The following is a 24,526-nucleotide window of genomic DNA, read 5'->3' as shown; positions in this document are numbered from 1 at the left end:
AGTGGCACCTGCAGAGCCCCGTGCCCAGCTGCAGTGGGAGGAGGCTGGTGTCCGCGTTTGCCCCGTCCCCGGGGCTCTTGCCCAGCTGCCCCCACAATCATTAACCTGGTGAGGCCCTGGCAGCTCTGGCTGTCACTCATTGACAGTGTCGGGGCTGAAGTCCTTGGCCATGCCGGCCCTGCAGCTTCCCCTACATCATCATCAGTGCTCAGAAAACAAGTTCCTGGCACTGCCCTTTGCCGCCGGGCAGGGCGGCACCAGGGCCAGGGTTGGCTCCAGCTCTGCCCTGACCCCATGGGTCTCTGTGGGGTACAGCGGGGACTGGGGGGACATTGCTGCCAGGAAAAGCACCGTCTGGCCTTAGCAGCAGAGGAAGGAGAAGATGCATGTCCAGGCAATGCTCTTTATTTCCCCTGATTTCACACCACAGACGGGACTGAGCAACACCATGGAGACACAGAGGGGCTCTGACCTGGGCCATGGGGCTGCAGTCAGCTGTCCTGGGCCACCCCTCTGCCTCTGGCTGGGCAGTGGTGACAGAGCAGTGACCCAGGGAAGGGCCCCAGCACACACGGATGTTGGAGGGATCTCCTGGCTGCTATTGGGGAGCTGTCTCCATCATGGACGGAGTCTGAGACCTCTGGGGACATGGGGCTGCCCAGGAATGGGGACCTGCCAGGCACAAGGTTACTGCTCAGCACAGCTGCCAGCAGGGATGCCAGGCTGGGCACATGCTGGGTGCCCACACACCAGGCTGAAATGCTCAGCACCCAGCGGTGCTGCATTCCCTTGGCACCAGGGAGGGCTGTCCCCAGGGGCTGAGCACCCACGGCCCCAGACAGGCTGCAGCAGAGACCTACGAGGATCCACTCCTGTGGGTCACTTCAGCAGTCGCCCACACAGGACCTCCCTGCGGGGAGGGGGAAGGCTTCTTTGGCACGGCCTGCTGGCTCTGCCTCTGTCTGCTCGGGGCAGGAGCCACATACAGCTCCATGCCCTGCTCCACAATTGCGCTGAGCCTGGCAGGATCAGGCGCAGCCACACTCATGCAATGCAGATGGTAACAACTTGCCCAGGATGTATGCTGGCAGGGCCATGCTTACCCTTCCTGGGATGGGTAGACCCGCTCATCAACAACGGGGGAACCCCTGTTCCTGTGGGGTCAGGGACTGGATCTGTCCTTCCGCTCCGGACATGTGTTCTCCTGACCCTGCCTGCCCACAGCACCAGGGTTCAGGGCTCGGGCCTGCCTTGCCACCACACCCGCCCATGTCCTCTCTCTCTTGCACACCCTTTGGTTGGAAGGGTGCTTTCCCCACCTGAACAGTCTGCAGGGCCATGCCAGCAGGCAGGTGCACTGGGCAGGACAGTGCCAGGCATGCATGGGACGTTGCAAAGTGCTTTGCAACGGGGGTTCAAACTATCTACAGAACTCCCTTGATGTGCACCAGGATGCGACCCCATCGAGGGGCATGGCAGCTGCTCAACCACTCACAGCGACACGACACAACAGTTTGGGACAGGACGTGGACGAATCTGCGGTCCAGGCAGTGTCGGCAGTGCAGGGCAAGGGCCAGTCGGACCCCACGTTGAGCCCCGATATGGCCCGGGGGTACCACATGCCGGGTGCGGATGTGCAGCAGGACTCATCGGAGCTCATGGTCAACCGGAGGCTGGGCTGGCACAGGGTCTGAGGGCTGAGGACGGCCACTTCCCTCGGGGCCTGGGTGAGGGTCACGGGGCTGGTCCGACCCGTCACAGGCACTGTCGTCCTGCCCGGGGAGCTGGAGGAAGTCAGGCAGGACCAGGTCCTCCTTGGAGAGCAGCCCACGCTGGTCATTGGCCCGGCAGCTCTGGGCACGGTTCAGCAGCTCCACCAGGCCTGGGAGAAATGCAGGTCACACAGCTGAGCCTGGCACTCAGGCTCTAGTTCTAACACCTCAGCTGCCCTCGCCACCTGATGTGATCCTGAACGTGTCCCAGTCACAGCACCTGCAACTTCTCCCTGCTCCATGCCAGCACCCATGGGACCCTGCACCCCCCTTCAGCAAACTAGAGACCCCCAAATCCCTCATATCCCATCTGCAGCTTCATGGGACCCTGCATCCATCCCCAGTAGACTGGGGCTCCCACATCCCTCGCCCTGTGTTTTACCCCAGCCCTTCAGGTTTCAGACAGGCCAGGTCTCACCTTCCAGGTCATATGTGCGGCGGTTCAGGTTCATGGCAGCTGAAGACCGGGGCCGGGAGAAGGAGGAGGGCATCTCCCACAGTGTGTCCGACTCTGCTCCTGTTGGGCTGCCCTCCTGCAATAAGCAGCCCAGGCCTCAGCAACGCGGCAAGGAGGCAGCACTCCCCCAGCCCGTGTCCCCATCGCCCTCCCGCAGCCTGGCCCCTGCCTCGGCACCCGCTGCGCAGCCCCACGGCACGTGCCGGCACCACGGCAGAGCACACCTTCCCACAGGCCATGGCAGCAGCCATGGACATCTCCAACCAGGGAAGGTGGGATCTTGAGCTCACCTCGTTCTGGAGCAGGGAGGGGGCGGCTGCAGCCTCAGCACTCTCTGTCACTCGCATGTCTGCAAGGTAAGTGATGCTCAGCACCCCATGCCAGCACACCAGTTCTGTCCCCACCAGTGACAGGATGGAGCCCATCCCGGGGAGCAGGAGCCGTGACCAGCCGAAAGCAGCCAAGCCCTTTGAGCACTCTGGGCAGGGTGACACAGCCTGAGGGGGGACACGGCTGGAGGGCAGGACACTCTACCTGCTGGCGTTTCCAGGATGAGTTTCTGAGCAGCTACCGTGCTGACCAGCTTCTCCAGGTCCAGGGTGGCCGCCTCACCTTGCTGCAATAGGAAGAGCCAGCCGGTGTCACGCTTGCTGCAGCATGGCAAAGGTGGCCAGGTTGAGGACGTGTGAGCTCCCTGGCCAGACCAGGGGTCACAGGCTGCACCACACACAGCACACCCACCAGTGCCTCCTGGCCCATGGCACTGGTGACTCTCCACGAGCTCACAGGCTGCCCCTGATGTAGACCCACTGCTCCCCACCACTGCCGGCAGCCCCTGGTCCAACCCCCCCGCAGCATCCCGGCCGCAGGGGCTGGGGCCGTCCCGCCGAGGCGCAGGCTCACCCGCCGCAGCAGCGCCAGCTCCATGCGCACACCGTACTTCCCCAGCACGGGCTGCAGCGCTTCCCGGATGCGCTTGGTTGACTTCGCCGTGATGCGGATAGTCTTATTGAGGGAGGAGATTTCCAGCCTATGGAGGAGGAGATGAGGCTGTCTGAGGGCAACTATGGACAGGTAGGACAGAGCCGGGGTGTTTGGGGGGTTCAGTGTGGGGCACCGCGAGGAGGTCAGGGTGCTGTCTGTGATGTGGACCAGACACATGTGTGGGCAACAGTGTCAGCCCCGAAGCTCCCACTCACTCAAAGCTTATCCTGTTCTCCAGTTTCACCTCCTGGTCTGCCAACACGGAGCACTCCTGGTCCAGCACCAGCGCTTTCTGCAAAAGCCAAACCATCAGGAAAGAGCATGCCAGAGTGGCACGTTGTCCCTGCACAAGGCTGATCTGGCTGGCAGAAGCCCCCATTCCCCCTGCCTGCCCTACCTGCTCGTTCCCCACCAGGTAAACCTTGATGTCGGGGAGGCTGAAGCCACGTTTCTCACATATCCCTGCCAGCATGTCGCGGATGGAGTGGCCGGGCCGGACGGAGGCCAGCGAAGCCGTGCCGTCAGGCAGGTACACGCAGCAGTACTTCATGGGCTTGGCCGGCAGCTCTGCCTCGCTGCCCCCCAGGCTTTTCCGATGGCTCTGTGGGACAGATGTGGCAGGATGAGCCCAGCCAGTGGCAGCATGATGCCATGGGGCCGGCACAATGACAACTCACCTCCGTCCAGGGGCTGGCAGTCGTGCTGGCCGAGGACAGGAAGCCCAGGTCCAGGCTGGCGGAGGAGTTGAGTGAGCCCTGGGACTCCCGCCACAGCATGGCACTCCCACCGCCTTCTCCCCCCTCTAGGACAGACAGAGAGACAGTGGTGGGCACCGCAGGCACCTTTCGGGGGGGGCACGGCTCCTCTGGCCCGCTTGGCACAGCACGTACCTGCCCAGGAGGGCTCCCGCCGCTCGCCCTTCCTGAAGGACCGTCGGGGGCTGCGGTTGGCACTGCTGCCCGCGGTCTCCACACCCAGCGGCAGGGACTTGCCCAGCTTCAGCTTCGACTTCTGTGTGAACAGAGAAGAATCTCAGTGTGGGGACATCCAAGGCTGCCCTTTCCCTGGTCCCCGACTACTTGTCCATCCTCAGCCCAACACTGGGTTTGCTCCAAGCAGTGGCAAAGGGACCCAGCACCTTTTTCTCAGGCCAAGGGACAGGTCCCCGTGCCCCCCTTGCCACCCTGCTCACCTTGCTGAGGTCAGGTGGGGGGCTGCTGCTGCGGGAGTGGGGCCGCAGGTCGGGCAGGGGCTGCCCCTGGCTCTCTGCCCGCAGGCAGGCCTGGTAGAGCGGGGATTTCACAAAGCGCGTGTAGCTGTCAAACTTCATCAGGTTAAAGATCTGCGAAGGGAGGATGCGTGTGCTTAAGACCCCTGCCCGCCTCCAGCTCGGTCTGGCCGCTGCCCCGTGGCATGGGCCCAGGTGCCAGCAGCGATACTGGTGATGTGCAGGGTGGTTCTGCAGCCCCCATCCTGCGGGCAGGGTGGAACACAGGTGTTGCTCATACCTGGAGCTGCTGGACGCGAAACATGTCTGGGGAGGGGGTGGCCAGCATGTCCTCCCCAATCCAGGCCTGCTTGTCAATGTTCACGGGACTGACTGAGTGGCTGGAGAGGAATTCGTCATAGATTCGCCGTGCCTCCTGAGCCAGCTGGGGGAGTAAAGGGGTCAGGCTGAGGCCAGGAGCCCTCTCCTCACTCCTACCTTGTGGGGAGCCCCTGGCTCACCCCACGAAGACACTCGAGTCCTGAGGGACCAATTTTCCCCTGGGACAAGCTCGGTACCCGGGCTTCAGAACAGGCATTGGTGCCAGCCACCTCCACCCAGCACCAAGCTCTGGGTACAACACAGTGGTCTCTCCACAGAGGTACAGCCCGAGGTAGGAACTGTCCCCTCCAGCTGTGTGGCTCTGTCCCCATGATCCCCATGATCCTCTGCCCTTGGTCTCTTTTTTCCTCCCAGCAGCACTCTCCACCCTCCGGCCACCCTGGGCTGGAGAAGCACAACCCACTCCGGAGGGCAGGCAGTCCCGGCTGCGGCTTTTCAGATGCACATCACATCCATCTCCTTGTCCCTTCCACAAGAGCTCCCAGCCTGCTCAACATCCCGTTATGGGGGTTTGCTGGGACCCTGGGACACGCAGGCACGATGGCCACCTCCACCCACGTCCCTCCCAGGCTCAGCCGCACTGTGGCTGTGCGGAGGCTGGTACCTGTTGCGTGTCGCTGGCTGGGATCTGCTGGAAGCGCTCACATGCCTGCCAGAAGTAGACGTTTTCAGCGCTGAACTCTTTCTTGAGGAACTCCTGCGGGGCAGGGAGAGCTGCTGGCCCAGCTGGCACCATGGCTGAGGGACAGCTGGTTGCCAACAGTGGACATGAGTAGGGACCAAGGTCTGGGCTGCGGCACTCACAGTGAAGTAGGTGACAGCCACGCGGTCCTGCAGCAGCGTCTCGAAGGATTCGGCCCAGCTGACCACGGAACCCTGTGCGGAGCCGCAGGTGGCCGGTGGTCCTGGCAGGCTGTTCACGCTGTGATTGCTGCCACGGGCCCTGGAGGCATTTAACTCTGAGAGAGAAAAAGAGTCAGTTCTGGCTGCCTGGGTGTCCCCCAGCACCACCCCTGTTGCCAGCAGCCCCCTGTATCTGCAGGGAGCTCATCTCCCTGATCCTGATGCGAGCCAGCAAGGCCTCAGGAGGGAAGATGAGGAGCTGGTATCGCAGTGGCAACCTTGGTGGATCAAGCACCATGATGCCACATGAGGCTCCCAACCCTGAGGAAACTCTCCCTCCAGGAAACCCAAGGTGATTGTACATTCAAATGGAGTCCCTCCATAAAAAGATGGAAGTTCCCAGCGGCAACCCCAGCTTTAGAAATAGCTTGGGTGGTGAGCCCTGGGTGCAGAGGGTCATTTGCAAGAGAATATAAGGACATGGAAGCCAGGCTCTCCCAGCCTGCGGGAGCAGAACAGACAGGAGGCTGCTGCTTTGCCAAGGTCCTTGTCCTTCACCTCCTGTCCAAAACACAGGATAACCACACACACCCTGCATGTACAGGTGGGCACAGCAGCCCCTGGCACCCTGTGCTGGAAGGATCCTGCAGTGGGGCTGAGATGGTCAAATGGCACATCTGAGATATCCAGTGTACCATGAGACAGATGGACAGAGAGACAAACAAACTCTCAGGGAGCACGGGACTGGCTGGTACCCAGGTTCTGCTTGTGCCAGGAAGCCCCTTGGCCCCCGAGGGTCCCAGCTGAACGGCCAAAAGGGAGGGACCAGTACAATGGGACCATACAGGAGAGATGGAGGGGTCTGATGAGTCCCTGGCACAGGGCTCAGCCCTGCACCCGCCCACAGCACAGCCTGTGCTGACACAGGACCTGGCGCTCTGCTGGCTCCTTGCCCCTGGCTTTGGGCCTCCCCCTCCCCTGAGGATGATGCTGGCCTCCCGTCCCAGAGCAAAGAGCAGCCTTACCTCCATCTGACACAGCTGGGCCCTGCGGGGGTGGAGAGAAGAGAAGTGAGAAGGGGCACACAGCATTTGCCAGCTCGGTGGAGCAGCACCCGGGCAGGCGTCAGCGCCAGGGCAAGCCCGGTCCAAACCCAGGCGCATGGGACACAGGCTGCCAGCAACCACCACCCTGGCGTTAACTGCAACCAGAACAGCTGCCCCATGGGAGGGGCAGAATGCAGGGCTCCCAACCCGTAGGGCAGCAAGATGGGGGGTCACAAGAGGTGCACAGCTTTTCTCCCACCTCCCATGCATCTACTGCCCTGGGGCCAGAACAGCAATTGGGAAAGGGCAGCTGCTATCAGATGTAACCCTGCCACCCTGTCCGTGGAGGAGAGAAGCAGCCTCCTCAGCACAGGAAGAGGAGGGGAGGAGGGGAGGGAAGGAAGGACAACCACAGCCCTAGGCAGGCAAACTGCCTGCCCCCTCCTTCCTTGTGGCCTGGGGAGATGCCCAAAACACAGTGACCAGGTCCTGCCAGAGCTGCCAGCCCAGGGCACAGCAGGACAGGGTGCCCTGTACCATTCCCTGCGCTGCCCCAGGCACCTGCTGTGGGGATGTGGTACCCCAGGACACACAGCAAGAAGGGAGATGGGCAGAGCCTCTGCAGTCAAAGCCCAGCTAAGCACCAGCATGGCACTTCTTCTCATCACCTGCCTGGAGCCACACTGAAGTGGTGCCCTTCACCTGGCTGGCCAGTGCCCCCCACCCTGACAGCCCCACACACCCCAGCCTGCCCTGCACACCCCCGCCTGTCCCCATCCCAGCCCCACACACCTGAGCCCCACGACCCCACCCCTGCCTGTCCCTGCTACCCACCCCACATGCAGCTGCCATGCCCTTTATCTCAGCCCCGCACACCGCAGCCCTGCCTGCCCATCACCCCAGCACCACATACCCCTGTTTTGCCAGCTCCTTGCTCTTCCCCATCCATCCCTGCTGCCCACACCCACATAGCTCTGCCCCGCCTGCCACGACACACCAGCATTGCTGACTCTTGTTACCCCGTCCCCACACCCCAGTGCCGTGCATCCCCACATATCGCTGCCTCACCCTTCTAAGACCTCTGCCTGCTCATTACCCCAGCCCCACATGTCCCTGCCTGCCTGGTAACCAGCCTCATATACTGTTCCCTGCCCTAATATCCCTCTACATCTCTGCCTGCTTTGGATACCCAAGCCCCATACACCCCTGCCTGCCCTGTACCCAGCCCCTCTCCCCCTGCCTGCCTGTTCCCATGCCCCATACATCCCCCTGTCTGCTCGGTACCCAGCCCCACGCCCCCTGCCTGCCCGTTACCCGTTCCACACTCCCCGCCTGCCCACTCCCCGGCCCCGTCCAGCCCCTGCCTGCCCGGTACCCAGCCCCACACCCCCTTCCTGTCCGTACCCAGCCCCACGCCGTGCCGCCGGGCGGGGCCGCCCCGGGGGATGGGGACCGGTGCCCCGGGCCAGGCCGGGACTCACCATGCGGCCGTTGTGGACCAGCAGCAGCTTGGCCTTGCCCTGCATGCCTGGCACCGCCCGGCCCAGCGCGCTACCGGCGCGGCCCGCGGCCCCGCAGCATCCCCGGCCGGCGGCGCGGCGCGGCTCTCCCGGCCCGGCCCGGCGCTCCCCAGCACTACCGCTTTCGGCTGCCACAGGAAGTGTCGCCATGGGAACCGAGACCGCAGCGGGGGGAGCGGAGCCGCCCTCCCGCCCCGCGCCGCCGCCGCCACCGGCCCCGGCACCGCCCCGGTGGGCACCGACTCCAGCTCGGGGCCAGGAGGCGCCGAGGCTCCATCCCCGTCCTCATCCCCGACCCCACCCTATCTGCATCCCCATCCCTGTCTCCATCTGCATCTGTGGCCACATACCCATCTGCATCCCCGTCCCCTTCTCAAGCCCTGTCCTCACCCCTGACTCCATCCCCATCCGAATCCCCATCCCATCCCAGTTCCTATCCTCACCCACTCAGTCCCCATCACCAGCACGGCCTGTGCTGCTTCAGGCTCACCATCCCATCACCACCCTTCCCAGCAGCCTGGGCAGCACAAAGGGGCTCATCTCAAGCACCACATCACCCCAGGGAAGGGGATTGCAGAGGGGCATCAACATGCCAAACACGCCCCTCCACCAGCCTGGTGCCGCTTGCTCCGGTCACACCCGGCAAGGCACACAGCTGCCTCCCAGCCCCACGCCAAACAGTAGGTCAAGGTGGTCCCCAGGGCTGTGCTGCTGCTGCCTTAGTGCCTGGGAAGAGCTGCCTGTGCCACGGATGCCGGCAGAGCCTGGTGCAGAGGAGTGGTGGACGTGCAGCTTGGAGTCATCAAACTGATGCCTAAGCAGTTTTGCCCATCTCCTAGGCTGGGGTTCCATGTTGATCAGCAACCACAAACCAGTCATGGATATTTTAGGATATTTGTTAGGAAGTACAAGTAACTAACAGTTAGAGGATAAACCGCAGAGCACCATGGCAACCCACTCATAGAAATGCTAATAACTGGGACGTAAGGTGGGTGATTAACCTATCAAAAGCAGAACCCTAACATTAAGTTGGGTGCAGATCTATGCACAGAAAAATGAAGTGTTCCCACTGCGAACGTGCACAAAAGCAGTGCGGCATTAGCAGCCCTGGCAGGGTCTGTGGGCAGGGGGGAACAGAGGGTGGCCCCTGCTGCTGCCCCTCTGCCCCCGGTGGTGCCACAGAGCAGCAGTGGGGTGGTGGGTGATCCTGCTTCTCCCCTTCCCTTTGTCAAAGCATAGCTGTGCTGTTTGGCTTGGCTTTGCAACAGGAGTTATAAATAAAAATGTCTCACCAAGAGTGCGTGACTCACGGTCCTCACCACAAGGATAACCTCCCTGCTAGGAAACCTGATCCAAGGACTGAACTGCGGCATGCAAGAATCAAAGACATTGCTTAATTAATATATTTAATCCAAATGGTGAACAGGCTAGCCCCTTACCCCACATGGGCTGGGGTGGGCTACTGGGGAAGGTGCCTGTGCCCCTCTGGCCCCCTGTCCTGTGCCATCTCTGACCTCTGGCTGCAAACATCGCAGCCCTTGACCTGCTCCAGTGCCCGGTGGTTTCCCTCTGATGGCAGTGGGAGCTGTGGCAGCAGCTGACGTGGCCTCAAGCAGCTCCAGCCTCAGCATTACCTCCTGCCACTCTCTAAGGGGGCAGCTCGTGGGTGCTGGTGTTGCCTCACCCTGCTCAGAGCGGGTGTGACATGGGGATGTGCTGAGGCATCGTCGTTCCCCTCCTGGGAGGCCGTGTCAGCCCTGTGCACCCAGACACGGCCATACCTGTGGCCTGTTACTGCTGCCTGGACAGCACGCAGCGACCACCTCGGAGGCTGAGGCTGCAGTGCTTCCCCCGGGATCACACGCCGGTCGCACAGCTCCATCCCGCAGTGATGCCCGTGGTGCCTGGGTACCGCATCCTGTCACTGTGCCGCCATCCCCGAGACAGAGCCTGGCCCCGTGAGGAGAGGGACGTCCTGTGCCCCAGTGCCCCAGCCCAGCCGGACCTGGTTTATCCTGGGGGTAGGCGACGGCGGGGCGACAGCTGGCTGCGGGATTTGCCGAGGGCATTATTTAATGCTGTGGGTAAATGGAGAAACAGCAGCTAATTCTGGAGCCAGTAATCCTCTTCCTCCCCCAGCGACGGGTAGCGTGCCAGTCACGCAGCCACCAGTGAGCCCCGGGGACGAGCCCCCGGGCAGGTCTTCAGGTGTGCCTGAGCGACTGCCAGACCATGGGTGATGTGCAGAAGGTAAGCAGGGTCTGGTGACATCCTGCCTGTGCCAGGTGGGTGTGCTGGCACCAGCTCCTGGCGGCAGTGCTGGGTGAGCTGAAAGGGCAGGACCAGGGCTGTACCTTGGGCTTGTCCCCCCAGCATGCCCAGGAGCTGGCAGGGCTCCCAGGGTAAGGATGGCACACACTGGGGGGACCGAGGCTGGGTGGATTTGCTGTGGGGCCACCCCGAGCCTGGACACCTTTAGAGCCAAACCCCGGGCTTTTCTCAGGCTGTAGACACAGGGTACCCATGGCCAACAGGGCACCCAGCTCCCCACTCCAAAATGAGGGTGGTCTGTAGTGACCTGGCACCCCACAGGCCTCCCCCGGCACCCCACGTCCCCAGGGGCTGCTTTCCGTCATCCAGAAGCTGAAGGGTGCCCCAGAGCAGGAGCTCCGCATCGTCCTGCTGGGGCTGGACAACGCAGGGAAGACCACGCTGCTGAAATGCCTGGCGTCCGAGGAGGTCAGCACCATCACCCCCACCCAGGTAGGTGCCACTGGGGGACATGGGCGGCAGGAGGGTGGCAGGTTCTTCTCTCCCCTTGGGTGATACCAGAGTTTGCGTACCTGTGCAGGGCTTCAACATAAAGAGTGTCCATTCGCATGGCTTCAAGCTGAATGTCTGGGATATCGGGGGGCAGCGCTCCATCCGCCCATACTGGAGGAAGTATCTGGGCAGCACAGACCTGCTGGTGAGTGGGGTGGCTGCCTGCAGCCCCTTGTTGGGACCCAGTACCCCAGCGGAGCGCCGCAGCCCCTGCAGAAGGCAGATGGCTGCACAGGGGGGCGAGGAGGAGACACTGACTGTCCCTTTCCTCCCCACGGCAGATTTATGTCATTGACAGTGCAGACCAGAAGCGCTTTGAAGAGACGGGGCAGGTACGAGGGGTCTGGGATGGGGGGTGGCTGTGGGGTCTGAGGCAGCACCGCTGTTGGGGCTATGCTGTCCCAGAGGTACAAAGGGCTCGTGATGGGGGTCTCAGCACGCAGAGCCACCCCACCCCATGGCAGATCCATGCCCAGCAGCTCTCCCTGAGGTGGGTGTGATGCCTCAGGGGTACCTGACACAGGGGTGACGGCCCCTGGTGAGAGTGACCTCTCAGTCACCAGCCTCACACCCTTCTACCACCTCCCCAGGTGAGTGATATGACCAAGCAAAGGTTTACGAGTAGCAAATTAAGAGTCACAAACCTTGGGAATGAATCTGGAGAGGGGAAGGTGAGACTCTGAGCGCCAGTCTTGGCACTTGTACTGGCACCAGATTGTGGTGTGGCTGTGCCAGACAGCCCAAGGCTGACAGCAGCCTCCTGGAGCTGTCCTTTGCCCAAGGCTCTCAGTGCTGGGAGCTTTTCAGCCCTCAGGTAGCACCTCGTGGAGCTTCTGGGCTCTCTCCAGGGCAGATGGAGCTTCAGGGGTGCACATCTCTCCCTCTGGATGTTGAGACCTCACAGCTTCTTTGACTGCAATATAAGCACCAGAGAAAGGGGAGCAGTGCACTTTTTGGGGGAGCGAGATGCCCCAGCCTGCCCTGGGCAGCCCAGGCAAGAGCACAGAAGCTCTGGGGAGTTTGTCAGCAGTGGCTGGCGGCTCTGGGAGACGGTTCTCTCTTGGCAGGAGCTGGCAGAGCTCACTGAGGACGAGTCCCTCACAGGGGTCCCGCTGCTGGTGTTTGCCAACAAGCAGGATCTAGTGACTGCAGCATCCGCAGCCGAAATTGCAGAAGGGCTGAACCTCCACACCTACCGGGACCGGGAATGGCAGATCCAGGCCTGCTCAGCCTTGTCTGGGGAAGGAGTGCAGGTAGAGATGGGGGTCTGAGGGCTCTGCAGAGGCAGGAGAGGACCCAAGGACCTGCCACGCTCTTGAGGTTGTGCTTATGTCTCTCTCTTCCCTCCAGGATGGAATGAACTGGGTTTCCAGCCAGATCATGAACAGGAAGAAGTGAGAGCTGCAAAGTGCCAGACTGGACAGAGCTGCAGGTCCCTAAGCCATGGCCACCCTCCTCGGGTCCCTAAATCCCCCCGCAAAAGCCCAGCTGGGCCCTGGGCCTCAGACTGCCGTGCTCAAATGGGTTTCCTACCCAGTCTTTCACTCATCGGTTGGCTTCCCCTTCCCCTGGGCTCCTTGTACACCCCCAACGCTCCTGCAGCCCCTGTGCTGTGAGAGGGAAGCACGTGCCCACTGTGTTAAGGGCTTGTACACCTCCGTAACAAGAACCCACTCAGGACCGGTGCATCCCCACCACTGGCACACCCCGCAGAGGCTGCTGCAATGCACACGCTGTCCAGGGCACGCTGGGCACCCTCCCCAGCAGACACAGCACATACAGCCAAGTGGGTGGTGTGTGTTCCCTCTGCTCCTGTGGGATGTGACTGGTGCTGCCCAGGCCGTGGCAGCTGCCTCGGGAAGGGCTGGATTCGGTATCCTCTGCTGTCCAGAGGAGACCCCACATGTGCACACGATCTGGGACAAGCACGCAGACACAGACACAACATGGCCATACGGTCACCCATGGGGGTGTTTCATCTCCTGGTGACAGCCTTGGTTGCAGCCACGCTGTGTGTGTCACCGAGAGGCGCTGCTCCGGAGAGCCCCTGGGAAGCGCATTGTCCTGAACACACTGAGCCGGGGCTTCTGCTGCCCATCCCGAGGGCTGGAAGATGCAGCTCCCCGGCCCCCACAGCCAGCACGGCTGAGCACCTGCGCCACTGGGGATGGGTGGGAGGCCAGCTGCGGTGGGGCTGGGGCCTCCTGCAGCACCGGGCGCCGGCCTGCAGACCCTGAATAAAGCCGCGTGTGACCCCGCACCGCCTCAGCCGGTCCTTCCCGCGGTGCCGGGCCAGCGCTGCTCCCCGCTGCCCTGCGGCCCGACGAGGCCCGCGGGGCCCGGGCCGGGGCCGCTCCCCGGGCCTCCTTGCGTGCCGTTGCCATGGCGACGGGCCGCCGGAGCGGGTCACGTGCGCCGCGGGCGGCACGAGCCGTGCACGTGACCGGCACGAGGCTGGAGAGCGGACTACAGATCCCGGCGTGCCGTGCGCCACAGCGCGCCGCGCAGTGCACGCCGGGGGGCGCTCTGCCGCTCCTCCCGCCGCCCAGCTCCACCGAGCGGCGGGAGCCGCACACCTCCCTGGCCCCGCCCCCTTCTCCACCATAGGCGGGCGGGAGTGACACTCGCCCGCGGAGGCGGGAGTGCGGTGATGTGCTGGTTTCTGATTGGTGGCGCAGCAGCCGCTCCCGGGCGGGGCCGTGGGCGGGAGCGGCGCGCGTTCCCGGAAGCGGAGCATGGCGGCGGGTGCGGGCGGGCTGCTGGCGGCCGCGCTGCTGTTGGCGGTGGCCGGGCCGTGCCCGGCGCCCGCCGAGCTCACCGACGGCAACAGCGAGCACCTGAAGCGGGAGCACTCGCTGATGAAACCGTATCAAGGTGAGCGCGGCGCCGGGCGGGACGGGACGGGAGCCCCGCGGCGGCCCGGGCTGAGCCGCGCTCCCTCTTCCCCTTCACAGGCGCGGGCTCCGCCGCGATGCCGCTGTGGGACTTCCAGGGCAGCACCATGGTCACCAGCCAGTACGTCCGCCTGACGCCCGACGAGCGCAGCCGGGAGGGCTCCATCTGGAACCGTGTGGTGAGAGCCCGGGGGAGACCGGGAGGGGCCCGGGGCAGCCCCAGCGCCTCTCCCGGCTCTTGCCCTGACGCCGCTGGGCGGTCTCTCCACACAGCCCTGCTTCCTCAAGGACTGGGAGCTCCACGTCCACTTCAAGATCCACGGGGCTGGCAAGAAGAACCTGCACGGGGACGGGCTGGCCCTGTGGTACACGCAGGAGCGGCTGGTGCCAGGTACGGTGCACAACAGGGGCTGCCTAGCTGGGTTGAGGCCTCCTCAGCACTTGCATGTGCCCAGGGAGCTGCCCTTGCACTGACTGCCCTTGTCCTGGGAGGTTTCTCACCAGGGAGGGCGTTTGAGCTGCTCTCTGTCTGGTTTCAGTAGATCAGGATGACGTGCCCTGTGCGTTCTGCCGTGGGAACAGGTGCCCTCTGTCATGTGCCTGGCCGTGAACAGCTCTCGCAGCTCTCTTCAGTAGAAGTCTTTGAGCACAAATTCCTTCTGAGAGCGTTCTGTCCCCTGTGTTCTGTCCTGTTCCAGGTCCTGTCTTTGGCAGCAAGGACAACTTTCACGGACTGGCTATTTTCCTTGATACGTATCCCAACGATGAAGCAACAGAGGTGAGTGGTTCAGGGAGCTCGTTCATTGCCCAGGAGGCTGTTTCCTCACAGCTTTGTGTTCCAAGTGCTTCATGGCTGGACCAAGGAAAAGTCTATCCTAACGTGAGAGCGTGCTGCTCATCCTGTCACGGGAGCTGGTAACGGGAAGAGTTTGTATGTGCATTAACAGAGATAAGAACATCCACAGTCCGTCTTCTGCTGTTGTTGACTACACAGATGTTTCCAAGGCATTTCCCCTCAGGATGAGAGGGTGGCACAGAGCTGGTGTGAAATATGCACCACCTATTAAGTTAGAGGAATCCACCTCAAAGAATATTCATCCCGATTGTCATTTCTCTGGCTTCTCCATGCTTTGGTTGCTCATTCCATGTTGTTCCTGGCCATATTCTCTATTTCCAACCTGGGTGTCTCTAAAAGAGAAACTCTGGGGTGGCTTCTTACTCCAGAATTCCCTGTGGCCAAAATACAGATCAGTTTAAGGGCGGTTGGTCCTTCTCTCCTGCTTCTTGTTCGTGGATCTCATTACAGCACAATCAGAAAACAGCTGTGTTGGTGAGATCTGTTGCACCAAACCCGTGACACTTAAGTCATAAAGCACCTGGAAATGCCCCATCTCCCTCTTGCCTGATGCTCACTGGGAGGTGGATTTGTGCCTTGGGTTGGACTCTCCTGGTGTATGTAATCACCAGCTACAAAGCCCTGAGTGTATTTGTGCTGCTCATGTGAGATTTGTGCCCGTTCTGGGTCCTGTGCTCTGTTCTTACGCTTCTTGCCCTGTTGGGTGCTCACTCCGCACGTCTGGGGCTGTCTGGTTGCCCTGGCCACGTGGTACAGTGGGGGCTCGCGGGGGTCTCCATGCAGAAGGTCAGAAATGGCTGCTCTGCTTTAGCCAAAACAACCTCTCAGTTTATAATCAGTTTTATGTAAAAAGTGAGCCTTGATTTCGTTGTTCTGCCCTCCGTACCCCGCTGTGCGGCAAAGCCATGGCTCTGTTGCTGTGCCTGGCTGAGATCTGCTCTCGCTCAGGTTCCTGACCAGGCAGGGGAAGGTGGCTCTTGGTCTGCAGCTGGAAGGCTCCTGCAGACCGAAAGCCGCAGCGCTCTCCTCCCCGCAGCGCGTGTTCCCCTACATCTCCGCGATGGTGAACAATGGCTCCCTGACGTATGACCACAGCAAAGATGGGCGCTGGACGGAGCTGGCGGGGTGCACCGCCGACCTTCGGAACCAGAACCACGACACTTTCCTGGCAATTCGGTACTCCCGGGGCCGCCTGACGGTGAGACGCGGTGGACACCTTCTGCAGGGTCTCTTGCACGTTAGACAGGGCAGTGCTAAGGAGCAGGTGTTGCTGTGTCAGTAGGTGCCTAGAGATGGTTTTTGAGGCTTGACCACCTGCCTCTCCTGCACCTCTGGCTCCAGAAGAGCTGTGGGTGGGCAGGATGGCAGTGCGCGTTCTTGGTGTGACCCTCCTCTGGTCTTACAGGTGATGACGGACGTGGAAGACAAGAACGAGTGGAAGAACTGCATTGACATTGCAGGGGTGCAGCTGCCAACTGGCTACTTCTTCGGTGCCTCTGCCGGCACTGGAGATTTGTCTGGTGAGAGGGAGAGGGCTTTGCTTATGGGAATACCTGCAATTTGGGGCCTGGACTGTAACATTCTGGAGGCATTTGAGGGCTTCCTTCCCTGGAATTGTTCACCAGGCTGTTGAAACCCTCTTGCGTTGGGGCCTGTGGCTTGGGGGATGAGGCATCTGAGAGCTGAGGAACATCTCAAATCTCAGCTTTGTTCCCGGGGTGTGAGGTTGGTTTGAGAGGGAAGGAGACCTGTCAGAGCACATCTGGGGCTGTGTGGACATCTCTCGAGTCCCCTGACAGCGGTTTGGTTGTTTCCTAGACAATCACGACATTATCTCGATGAAGCTGTTCCAGCTCATGGTGGAGCATCCTCTAGAAGATGAGAGCGTTGACTGGACCAAGATTGAGCCTAGTGTCAGCCTCCTTAAATCACCCAAAGGTGAGCTCTGGCCTCAGAAACCTCTCTGGTGGAGGGCTGGCACGCTGGGGCCGGGCTCTTAAGACCAGTTGAAAGACGTCAGAGCTGCAAGACCTCGCAGGAGCCGAGGCTGGGTCAGTCTGTGCGACTGTTCTTGTCCTTGCAGACAATGTGGACGACCCAACGGGGAATTTCCGAAGCGGGCCTCTGACGGGCTGGAAGGTGTTCCTGCTCCTGCTCTGCGCGCTGCTGGGCATCATCGTCTGCGCCGTGGTGGGAGCTGTGGTCTTCCAGAAGCGCCAGGAGCGGAATAAGCGTTTCTACTAGCACAACGCCCGGGCCTGTGCCCAAACCCATTTTTTTCTATGGGGAGCTGTAAAAACTGTGGTTTCTAAAAGCTGTTTCTGAGAAATACCAGAAGTATTTTCTTATCTGTCTGTTTGGCTGTTGGACTGAGGGGGGTGATTCCCGCCGCAGAAGAGCCCCTTGCCCCCGGGCTGTGGTGCAAGGGGGGGGCCTGGAGGTCGCTCCCCTTGTTTTTCCAGCGCTCCCTCTGCTGGATGAGACCTGTGGCAGGGAGGGCGAGCGGCGGTGGCTGTGAATGTTGGGGGCTGTGGGGCATTAAAGGACTGACACCAGCTGTGGCTCTGGCTCTGTCTGGGCTGGGAAAAGGGGGGTAGGAAGCTGGGGGGGCTGCAGTGTGGAGCAGCTCGGGGAGGCCTTGGGTGTTGGTCTCTTCTGCCAAGTAGTAAGGGATAGGATCAGAGGAAATGGCCTCAATATTAGGAAAACATTCTTCCTGGAAAGGGCTGTGGGGCATTGAACAGGCTGCCCAGGGCAGTGCTGGAGTCACCATCCCTGATGATGGCATTTAGATGAGGTTCTCAGGGACACGGGTTGGTGCTGGAGTCAGGTTATGGTTGGACTCGATCATCCTGGGGGTGTCTTCCATAATTCTTGGGTGGTGTCCCAGGAGGGTCGCTGGGCGGGGGTCGATCCCTGTGGGGTCCCAGAGGGTTCGGCGGGGGTTTGTTCCGCGGAGGCTCCGGGGCAGACACCCAGGGAGGGGGGAATGTCCCGGAGGGTTCGTTGCAGTGCCCGAGCGGGGGACACTCCGGCCGGCGGCGGCGGGGAAGCGTGTCCCCGCAATCCGGGCCCGCCCCCGGCCCGCCCCGCCGGGCGGAAGGGAGCGGCGCGGAACGGCGGGGCCGGGCCGTGTTTCCGGGCGGGGGGAAGCGGCGGGGGCGCAGCCAGCGTGTCCCGCCGCGGGCCGGTGCGGGGCCGGCCGGGCGCCATGGGCCCTGCCCGCCGCAGGGCTGCGCTCCGCCTGCGCGGCGGCGGGTGAGCGGGGGCGCGGGCGGCGGGCGGGCGGAGGGTCCCGGGGCGGGGGGGTCCCCGGCGGCCGCTGACCCCACGTTGTGCCCCAGGTCCCCGCTGCTCCTGGGGCTGCTCCCCGGCCGCTTCTCCGTCTTCCCGCTGTTCTTCCTGGCGCTGCTCCTGGGCTTCGCCTCCCTGCTCTGGCTCCAGCTCAGCTGCTCGGGCGAGGGGCCGGTGGCCGGCGGGGCGCAGAGCCCGGGGGTTCCCCGCCAGCCCTGCCCGCCCCCGGCCCCGCTCCCGCCGCCGGAGGACGAGCCGTCGTGGGGTCCCCATCGCCTGGCGCTGCTCGTCCCGTTCCGGGAGCGCTTCGAGGAGCTGCTGGCCTTCGTGCCCTACATGCACCGCTTCCTCAGCAAGAAGAGGATCCGCCATCACATCTTCATCCTCAACCAGGTGGATCATTTCAGGTAGCGTCTCCCCTCGCTGCAGCGAAGCCCAAAAGGGAGCGAGGGGGCCCTTCTCCAAAACTTTGTGCCCACCAAACGGGTCTCCCGCTTGTCTCCGGTGAAGTATAGGATCTGACCAACACGGAGGTGTGATGCTCTCCCTAAATTTACTCACTCTAGAGCTTCTAGAAGGACAAAATGGTATTTTGTTTCTGTCTTCCTAAGGGAGAAGAGCATTATCTTCCCTAGATCTTTCAGCTTTCTCCTAAACATATGGGGATGTCAAAATCCAGAGAAATACCGTGGGGTGTTTGGAAACGCAGTTGTTCCCCCCGGCTCGCTGTCGGGTACCTGCGTACAGCCCCGGCGGGGCCGGCCGGGACTTGCCGTAGCCCCTTGGGGTCCACAGTGGCCAAACCCCCATGTGTCACCATCGGGCTCAGCGTGTCCTGCCCGCGCGGGGAGAAGCAGGGGTGCATTTTGGGACAGGCAGCCCTTGCGCTGCGGAGCCAGGGAACGCTGTGTCTGTGCGTCCCCATTTGGGGACTGGTTGAACATTCTGAGTCCGTGGTCCCACGGCAGGTTTAACAGGGCATCTCTGATCAACGTGGGCTTCCTGGAGAGCGGCAACGACACCGACTACATCGCGATGCACGACGTCGATCTCCTGCCCCTCAATGAGCAGCTGGACTACAGCTTCCCGGAGGCTGGGCCCTTCCATGTGGCGTCCCCGGAGCTGCACCCGCTCTACCACTATAAGACCTACGTGGGCGGCATCCTGCTGCTCACCAAGCAGCACTATGAGCTGGTGAGCACGAGGGTGGGACATCCCAGCCAGTTTGGGGTAGGGGCTGTGATGCTGTCAGGGTGAACAGTCGTACATTTTGCACTCCGTGCTTGGGAAGGAGGGAAAGGAGTCAAAATGGTTTGGGGACAGGAGAGGGGAGGTTGCGCTGGTGCTCAGGGCTTGTGATGCTGGTGCCTGCTCCTCTGCGGTGTGGGGAGTTGTGCCGGATGGGACCTCGGTGATACGGTGCCCCTCTCATTTCAGTGCAATGGCATGTCCAACCGCTTCTGGGGCTGGGGACGGGAGGACGATGAGTTTTATCGACGTATCAAAGGAGCTGGTCTCCAGGTAAGGGGTGCTCTGTGGCCTCCTAGGCTGAAATTGCCCTTCTCCATGTCTCCCCACTTGGTCCCCAGCTGTAGCTGCCCAGGTCAGGACCAGGGACGGCAGCTCTTCTGCACTCCCCACTCCAGTAGCAGGTGCAGTGGGTACGGACAAGTTTTCCAGTAGCTTCACAGAACTTTTGCTCTTCTAGGTTCGCCGTCCCTCTGGAATCACAACTGGATATGAGACTTTCCAGCACCTGCACGACCCAGCTTGGAGGAAAAGAGACCAGAAGCGCATTGCTGCACAGAAGCAGGTGAGACCTCAGTGTGGTCAAGGGAGACCACAGGAGATGCGGGCTGTGATCACCACGTGTGCTCTGAGCCCTCCTTGCTCATATCCTTCCCTACCAGCTCTGCGCTCCCTCCCCGGGCTCTGGCTGCTTCCCCCTCTGCTGGAAGCCAGCGTGGGCTGAATGGTCTTTCTTTTCTTCAGGAACAGTTTAAGGTGGATCGGGAAGGAGGTCTGAACAACGTGCGGTACCGAATCGAGTCACGGACAGCCCTGAGTGTGGCAGGAGCCCCCTGCACCGTCCTTAATATCTTGCTGGACTGTGATACAGATGAGACCCCTTGGTGCACGTTTGGCTGAGCCCATACCCCGTGCACCAGTCGTGTGCGCTGTGCTTGTGCCAAGATGCCGGGGCTGCCGCCGGGCTGCTTGGAGCAGGCAGGATTTTTGCAGCAGCCTGAGCATGGCGGTGCTGGTGAGATACAGAGGAACAGAAAAGGCTGAGAACCAGCCTTTGCTGGGACAGACAGAAGAGGCTGAGAGTGGGACTCAGTGGCGTCACTGCGGACGCTGGTGCTGCCTCCTGGGGCAGGTGCAGGAGAGTTTTCCTGCTCTGGACATGGCTGAGCTGCCACTCAGCTCAGAGGACAATAAAGAACTGTCAGGGCACCTGTGAGCTGTGAATGCCCTGGGCCATGCGCGCCACTCCTTTTTCCTGCTCCCTTCACCTCGCTGGCTCCAGCACACCCTTTTCTGGCTTGGCCTCAGCCACACTTTGCCTGGAGAGGTGATCTGCTCTAGTTTGGAGGTCAAGCCGGTCTGAAATGGGCTTCAAGCGAGATGGTGCCTGTGTTTCAGCTGCCAGGTACCCCCAGGGCTGTGTTGTGATTGCTTCATTGCAGGAAGCAGTTGTGATCAAGCTGTGCCCCAAGCCCCAGCGTCTGCAGCTTTGCTGGATGTCAGCGGCTGAGGTAGCTCAGGACTTCTCTGTGGAGTAAGGAGGAGAGTTCTGGCTGAGCTGCCCCCTTTCCTGCTCGCCTTCTGTGGCGTGTGCTGCCTCAGCCTTTTTTCAGGGGATGTTGGAGAACCTGATAATCCCCCCAGCAGTGCTGGTTCTGTGTGAGGTATCCTGGGAAGGACTGGCTGCTGGCGTGGGTGAAGTGCAGGAATCAGGATGGTTGCCACTAACCTACCCGAGCTGAGGAGAACAAGGGCTTCCCTGGGAGAGGCAGGGGCAGGGACGCTCCCCTCGAGGTGGGAGCAGGAGGGTCTGGGATGATGATCTGTGTGGGGTAAGGCTGCAGGTCTCACCCCTCACTGTAGCTGCCCAGCCCTGCCTCACCAATGGGCCAGTTTCTCCCATGACGAGGACCTGGGCTGCCCCTTCCAGCAGTGTGGGGGGGTATTTAGTTTTGGAGTGTGTCACAGTGCTGGCCCCCGCTGCTGGTGGGGCCTGTGAGGGCTCTGCTCTGGGCTCAGGTCCTGCACTGTGGATGTGGCCTGGGTGAGTGAACGGCTCAGGGAGGGTGCCCAGGCAAAAGGCTGTGTTGGCCATGGGGTGCTGGAGAGCAGGAGGGGGCCAGGCGGCTGCACCCTGCAAACCCCAGGAGCCCAGCCTGTGTGGTGACCTGGGGGCAAGAACAGCCCATGGGAGGCAGCAGAAGCACTTGGCACTGCTGGGAGAGTGCCCTGGGCCAGGAGATGCGAGGAGGAGGAGAACGTCCTCCTCTGGCTGCTGGGAACGTGCCTGGGTTGCTCTGCAGGGCCAGATCCACGAGCTGGGGAAGAAGGGAGGGCTCGGCAGGTGAGGAAGGGCCCTGGAGGCTGCCAGTTTGGGTTGGGTAGAAATCAGCCACACCAGCACCTTTTGCTGGGAGGTGGGGTGTGTAGAGCTGGGCAGGGGGGCCACACGTCCTGCTGGGGTCCTGGCTGTCAAGCCCGGGCGGGAGCAGTGGCTGTGGAGCAGCGCCTGGTCTGTGCCTGCTTGTGCTGGCAGTGAACAGGCACAGGATGCTGCTGCTCACCCTGATCTGCTGAGGGGTGGCAGAGTCACCCAGACTCTCAAGGGAGACCCCTGCCAGCACTGGGCTCCTTTCCTCCATCAGCGTGTGGCCTGGCTGCCCGCTCAGGCTGCTGGGTGGAAGGGTGCTGTGCCGCTCCAGAGTGGAGGGTGCCGGGTGTGGGACTGCACTGCACTGCTCTGGGGTCCTGGAGTGTGTTTTGGGTGCTGCTGGCTCCTCAAGCTGGGCAGACCCAGCCAAGTAGCCCGTTCCCCTCTGCTCAGCCCCGTCACCAGCGTTGGCACCGAGCCCTCTGCATTTCCTGAGCCCCTTCTGTCATCGTCCTCCTCCCTGGTGCTTCATGGGGTGGTTGCTTTGCTGGGTGCCTGCAGATGTCCCCCGACTGAAGCTGTCACGATCCCGGGAAGCCAAGTCACCCTGGTGACATGGCAGCTCCGGGGAGGAGCGCTGGGATGAGGGAAGAAAAAGCATCGGAGCCAAGTGTGGGGGTCGTGTACAGTGTAAGGGCAGCAGGATGGAGCATCGGCAGAGATCAGGCGCTGTCTGCTCTCCGTGAGGAGTCTGGAGCTCTGCAGACTGGGGTGCGAGGGGCTGCCTCTGGTGGGGTGGTGGTGCAGGGCAGCGAGGATCAGGCTGTGCTGCTTTGCACCCTCGGAGGCACAGGCAGGCCCAGCGTGGGCTCCTCCCCAGCTCGCGGCCTCGTCGGCTCCCCAGGGTTGTAAGAAACTATTATCTTGCCAATATAACAGGCTCAGGCGGGGTCTCTCGGCAAAGCATATTTTATTAATGATTTTGCAAGACTGAGTGTTCTAAGGGAGGCACACCGAACACGGCAAAAGCCCCTGTTTATATTCCCCCTAATCCCAGCCGCAAATTCCCTCCTGTTCCCCACTGGTTGGGTACTCCGGGGTTTACAGCCTACCTGACACTTCCCAGATGTCCTGCCTCAGTTTACCTCTCTCACTACTCCAATTCTAATGACTCCCTCTCCCTATTTATTTATTTCCATTTAATGTATGGTTTCTTGGCTCTCTGGCTACTGCCTTCCCCCCTAACTTAACCTTTAACCACAGAAACCGGTTTGCATTAGTACATTTCCGTGATTAGCGCAAAGAGGCTTTGTTTTACATTTAAGGTCTGATAGTGGGTATCTTGGTCTTGATGTGCTGGGTCAGGTTTCAGATTTACGGTTGCAAAAGCAACATTCTTCCTTTAATAGCTCCTTACAGGGTGATGTGGGGACCTGCTGCCCAAGAGCTCCCAATGGCCTCTCCAGCCTCACAGCAGCACTGGTGTCTGGCATTAAGAGTGCAGGCAAGCTCGGACACACGGTGCGCTGCTCCGGAGGTGTTCCTGGGACCCGTCATGTCCCTCACTGTGGTCAGCTGGAAGGAGATGTTGGCCCAGCAGCCCCGCTCTTGTCTCTCCATCGTGCAGGTTTTGGGATCGGCCACCTGGACACCAGCTGCTTACTGGTGCCTGAACCGCAGCCAGGCATGGTGGAGGCAGATCAAAGTATTTCTCTGAGCCCGTTCAAAATAGATGACACAGTTTCGAGCAGGTTTCACAAAGATGTAGATGTGCAGAAACAGAGAGCATATGTGCACCTCGCACTTTGCTCGGTGCTGAAGGCTCCTCTCCCGCTGCCTGGCAGCTATTTCTCAGCTCTGCTTGCAGCCCCCTCATCCTCCAGTTGCTTTTGTGGAAGAGGCGCCGTGCTGGAGACCTGGCTTTCCTTTTATAGCCCTGAATGTGACTCGGAGGTCGCTCAGCTCCGTTTCCCCCCACGCACTTCATTATTAGCAATGGCCCAGCGGGAGGGAATGAGGTTTTTCCCCATCACCTTTCTGCAGATGGAGAACACCCTGCCTGCTGTCCCGGGAGCCCTGTGGAGCCGAGCCGGAGGCCTCCTGGTGTTCCTGTGCTCTTCGCAACCCTGAGGAGGGGGTCAGGATGCTTGGAGGCAGAGAGAGCCTGTGGAGACCCAGCCCTGCCCCTCTGCGACGTGTTCTCTGGTGCCCAAATTGCTGTCAGCAAGGCCATGTGGGGGCTGCTGCGGGCATGGCAATCGGCTCTTTTTTATTGCTGAGTTGTTTTGAACCAGGTAGTGCTGGGAGCAGTTTGCTGGCAGCCACATGAAGTTACTGTAGTGTCAGGGGGATCAGGGGGCTGAGGGGAGCAGAGAGGTTGAGGGCTTGGGAAAAGCCTCTGGGGAGCTGGAGCATCTCTGCCCAGGGAACGTCCCTGGCTGGTGGCACATCCCAGGGGAGCTGCCATCCCGTGGAGATGTGCCTGGGGGAGCAGTGAAGCCGTGGTGGCAGGAAACGGGGCAGACGGGAAGGAGGGGTGCGGCTGTGACCAGCACCCGTTGCAGTCAGCCCGGCATCGTTGTGACCTGCCCGGACCAAGGCTGTGGTGGGATGTCGTTCCTGCCTGTAACCACGGGCGTGTGTTTGTCCTTCTAGCAGCAGGATGGGGCATTGCAGATGCATTTGCAGTACTGGTAGGATGGGAAATAGCAGCGTTGTGAAGTGTCCCCCTATTCAGAGGCTGCGTGTGCTGCTGCTCCAGCGTGCAGCTGGGCGGTGGAAAGGAGCTGCGGGGAACAGGGAGGCCGGG

General features: G+C 61.6%; 4 protein-coding genes across 4 annotated transcripts; 3 read left to right on the top strand and 1 right to left on the bottom strand.

Annotated features, from left to right (window-relative positions):
- Nucleotides 1-389: 389 nt before the first annotated feature.
- Nucleotides 390-8,396, bottom strand: RGS14 (regulator of G protein signaling 14). The gene is made up of 15 exons (XM_065029557.1): nt 8,193-8,396; nt 6,691-6,712; nt 5,627-5,781; nt 5,427-5,519; nt 4,722-4,865; nt 4,406-4,555; nt 4,104-4,224; nt 3,891-4,015; nt 3,611-3,814; nt 3,429-3,505; nt 3,133-3,259; nt 2,764-2,845; nt 2,520-2,578; nt 2,191-2,305; nt 390-1,882 (listed from the first exon to the last, which is right to left on the bottom strand). Exons 1-15 carry the CDS (start codon nt 8,379-8,381, stop codon nt 1,647-1,649), a joined length of 1,899 nt encoding a protein of 632 aa, XP_064885629.1. The 5' UTR covers nt 8,382-8,396; the 3' UTR covers nt 390-1,646.
- Nucleotides 8,397-10,086: 1,690 nt separating this feature from the next.
- LOC102083964 (ADP-ribosylation factor-like protein 3) lies at nt 10,087-12,560 on the top strand. Its single transcript, XM_065029307.1, has 6 exons — nt 10,087-10,481; nt 10,824-10,994; nt 11,083-11,199; nt 11,336-11,386; nt 12,122-12,307; nt 12,405-12,560. The coding sequence occupies exons 1-6, from the start codon at nt 10,464-10,466 to the stop codon at nt 12,450-12,452; spliced, it is 591 nt and encodes a 196-aa protein (XP_064885379.1). The 5' UTR covers nt 10,087-10,463; the 3' UTR covers nt 12,453-12,560.
- A 1,186-nt stretch (nt 12,561-13,746) lies between these two features.
- Nucleotides 13,747-17,359, top strand: LMAN2 (lectin, mannose binding 2). Its single transcript, XM_065029553.1, has 8 exons — nt 13,747-13,928; nt 14,009-14,127; nt 14,222-14,339; nt 14,647-14,726; nt 15,841-16,002; nt 16,210-16,324; nt 16,623-16,742; nt 16,888-17,359. Exons 1-8 carry the CDS (start codon nt 13,790-13,792, stop codon nt 17,046-17,048), a joined length of 1,014 nt encoding a protein of 337 aa, XP_064885625.1. The 5' UTR covers nt 13,747-13,789; the 3' UTR covers nt 17,049-17,359.
- Nucleotides 17,360-17,778: 419 nt separating this feature from the next.
- Nucleotides 17,779-20,555, top strand: B4GALT7 (beta-1,4-galactosyltransferase 7). The gene is made up of 6 exons (XM_065029551.1): nt 17,779-18,062; nt 18,149-18,505; nt 19,067-19,292; nt 19,536-19,619; nt 19,807-19,911; nt 20,091-20,555. The coding sequence occupies exons 1-6, from the start codon at nt 17,794-17,796 to the stop codon at nt 20,244-20,246; spliced, it is 1,197 nt and encodes a 398-aa protein (XP_064885623.1). The 5' UTR covers nt 17,779-17,793; the 3' UTR covers nt 20,247-20,555.
- Nucleotides 20,556-24,526: the final 3,971 nt, after the last annotated feature.

Source organism: Columba livia, chromosome 14, assembly GCF_036013475.1.
Source record: "Columba livia isolate bColLiv1 breed racing homer chromosome 14, bColLiv1.pat.W.v2, whole genome shotgun sequence".
Taxonomy (NCBI): Eukaryota; Metazoa; Chordata; class Aves; order Columbiformes; family Columbidae; genus Columba; species Columba livia.
The sequence above is the reverse complement of the archived record's forward strand: the minus strand, read 5'-3'. Positions and strand labels throughout refer to the sequence as shown.

Coding starts and splice junctions, on each gene's coding strand:
- B4GALT7 (XM_065029551.1), top strand. CDS start 17,794: ATGTCCCGGAGGGTTCGTTGCAGTGCCCGAGCGGGGGACACTCCGGCC. Junction 19,293..19,535: donor CCAAGCAGCACTATGAGCTG/GTGAGCACGAGG, acceptor CTCTCATTTCAG/TGCAATGGCATGTCCAACCG. Junction 19,912..20,090: donor GCATTGCTGCACAGAAGCAG/GTGAGACCTCAG, acceptor TCTTTTCTTCAG/GAACAGTTTAAGGTGGATCG.
- LMAN2 (XM_065029553.1), top strand. CDS start 13,790: ATGGCGGCGGGTGCGGGCGGGCTGCTGGCGGCCGCGCTGCTGTTGGCG. Junction 16,325..16,622: donor CGGCACTGGAGATTTGTCTG/GTGAGAGGGAGA, acceptor GTTGTTTCCTAG/ACAATCACGACATTATCTCG. Junction 16,743..16,887: donor CCTCCTTAAATCACCCAAAG/GTGAGCTCTGGC, acceptor TTGTCCTTGCAG/ACAATGTGGACGACCCAACG.
- LOC102083964 (XM_065029307.1), top strand. Junction 10,995..11,082: donor GCACCATCACCCCCACCCAG/GTAGGTGCCACT, acceptor GTACCTGTGCAG/GGCTTCAACATAAAGAGTGT. Junction 11,200..11,335: donor TGGGCAGCACAGACCTGCTG/GTGAGTGGGGTG, acceptor TCCCCACGGCAG/ATTTATGTCATTGACAGTGC.
- RGS14 (XM_065029557.1), bottom strand. CDS start 8,381: ATGGCGACACTTCCTGTGGCAGCCGAAAGCGGTAGTGCTGGGGAGCGC. Junction 5,520..5,626: donor TGGCTGTCACCTACTTCACT/GTGAGTGCCGCA, acceptor CCTGCCCCGCAG/GAGTTCCTCAAGAAAGAGTT. Junction 3,815..3,890: donor CTGCCAGCCCCTGGACGGAG/GTGAGTTGTCAT, acceptor TCTGTCCCACAG/AGCCATCGGAAAAGCCTGGG.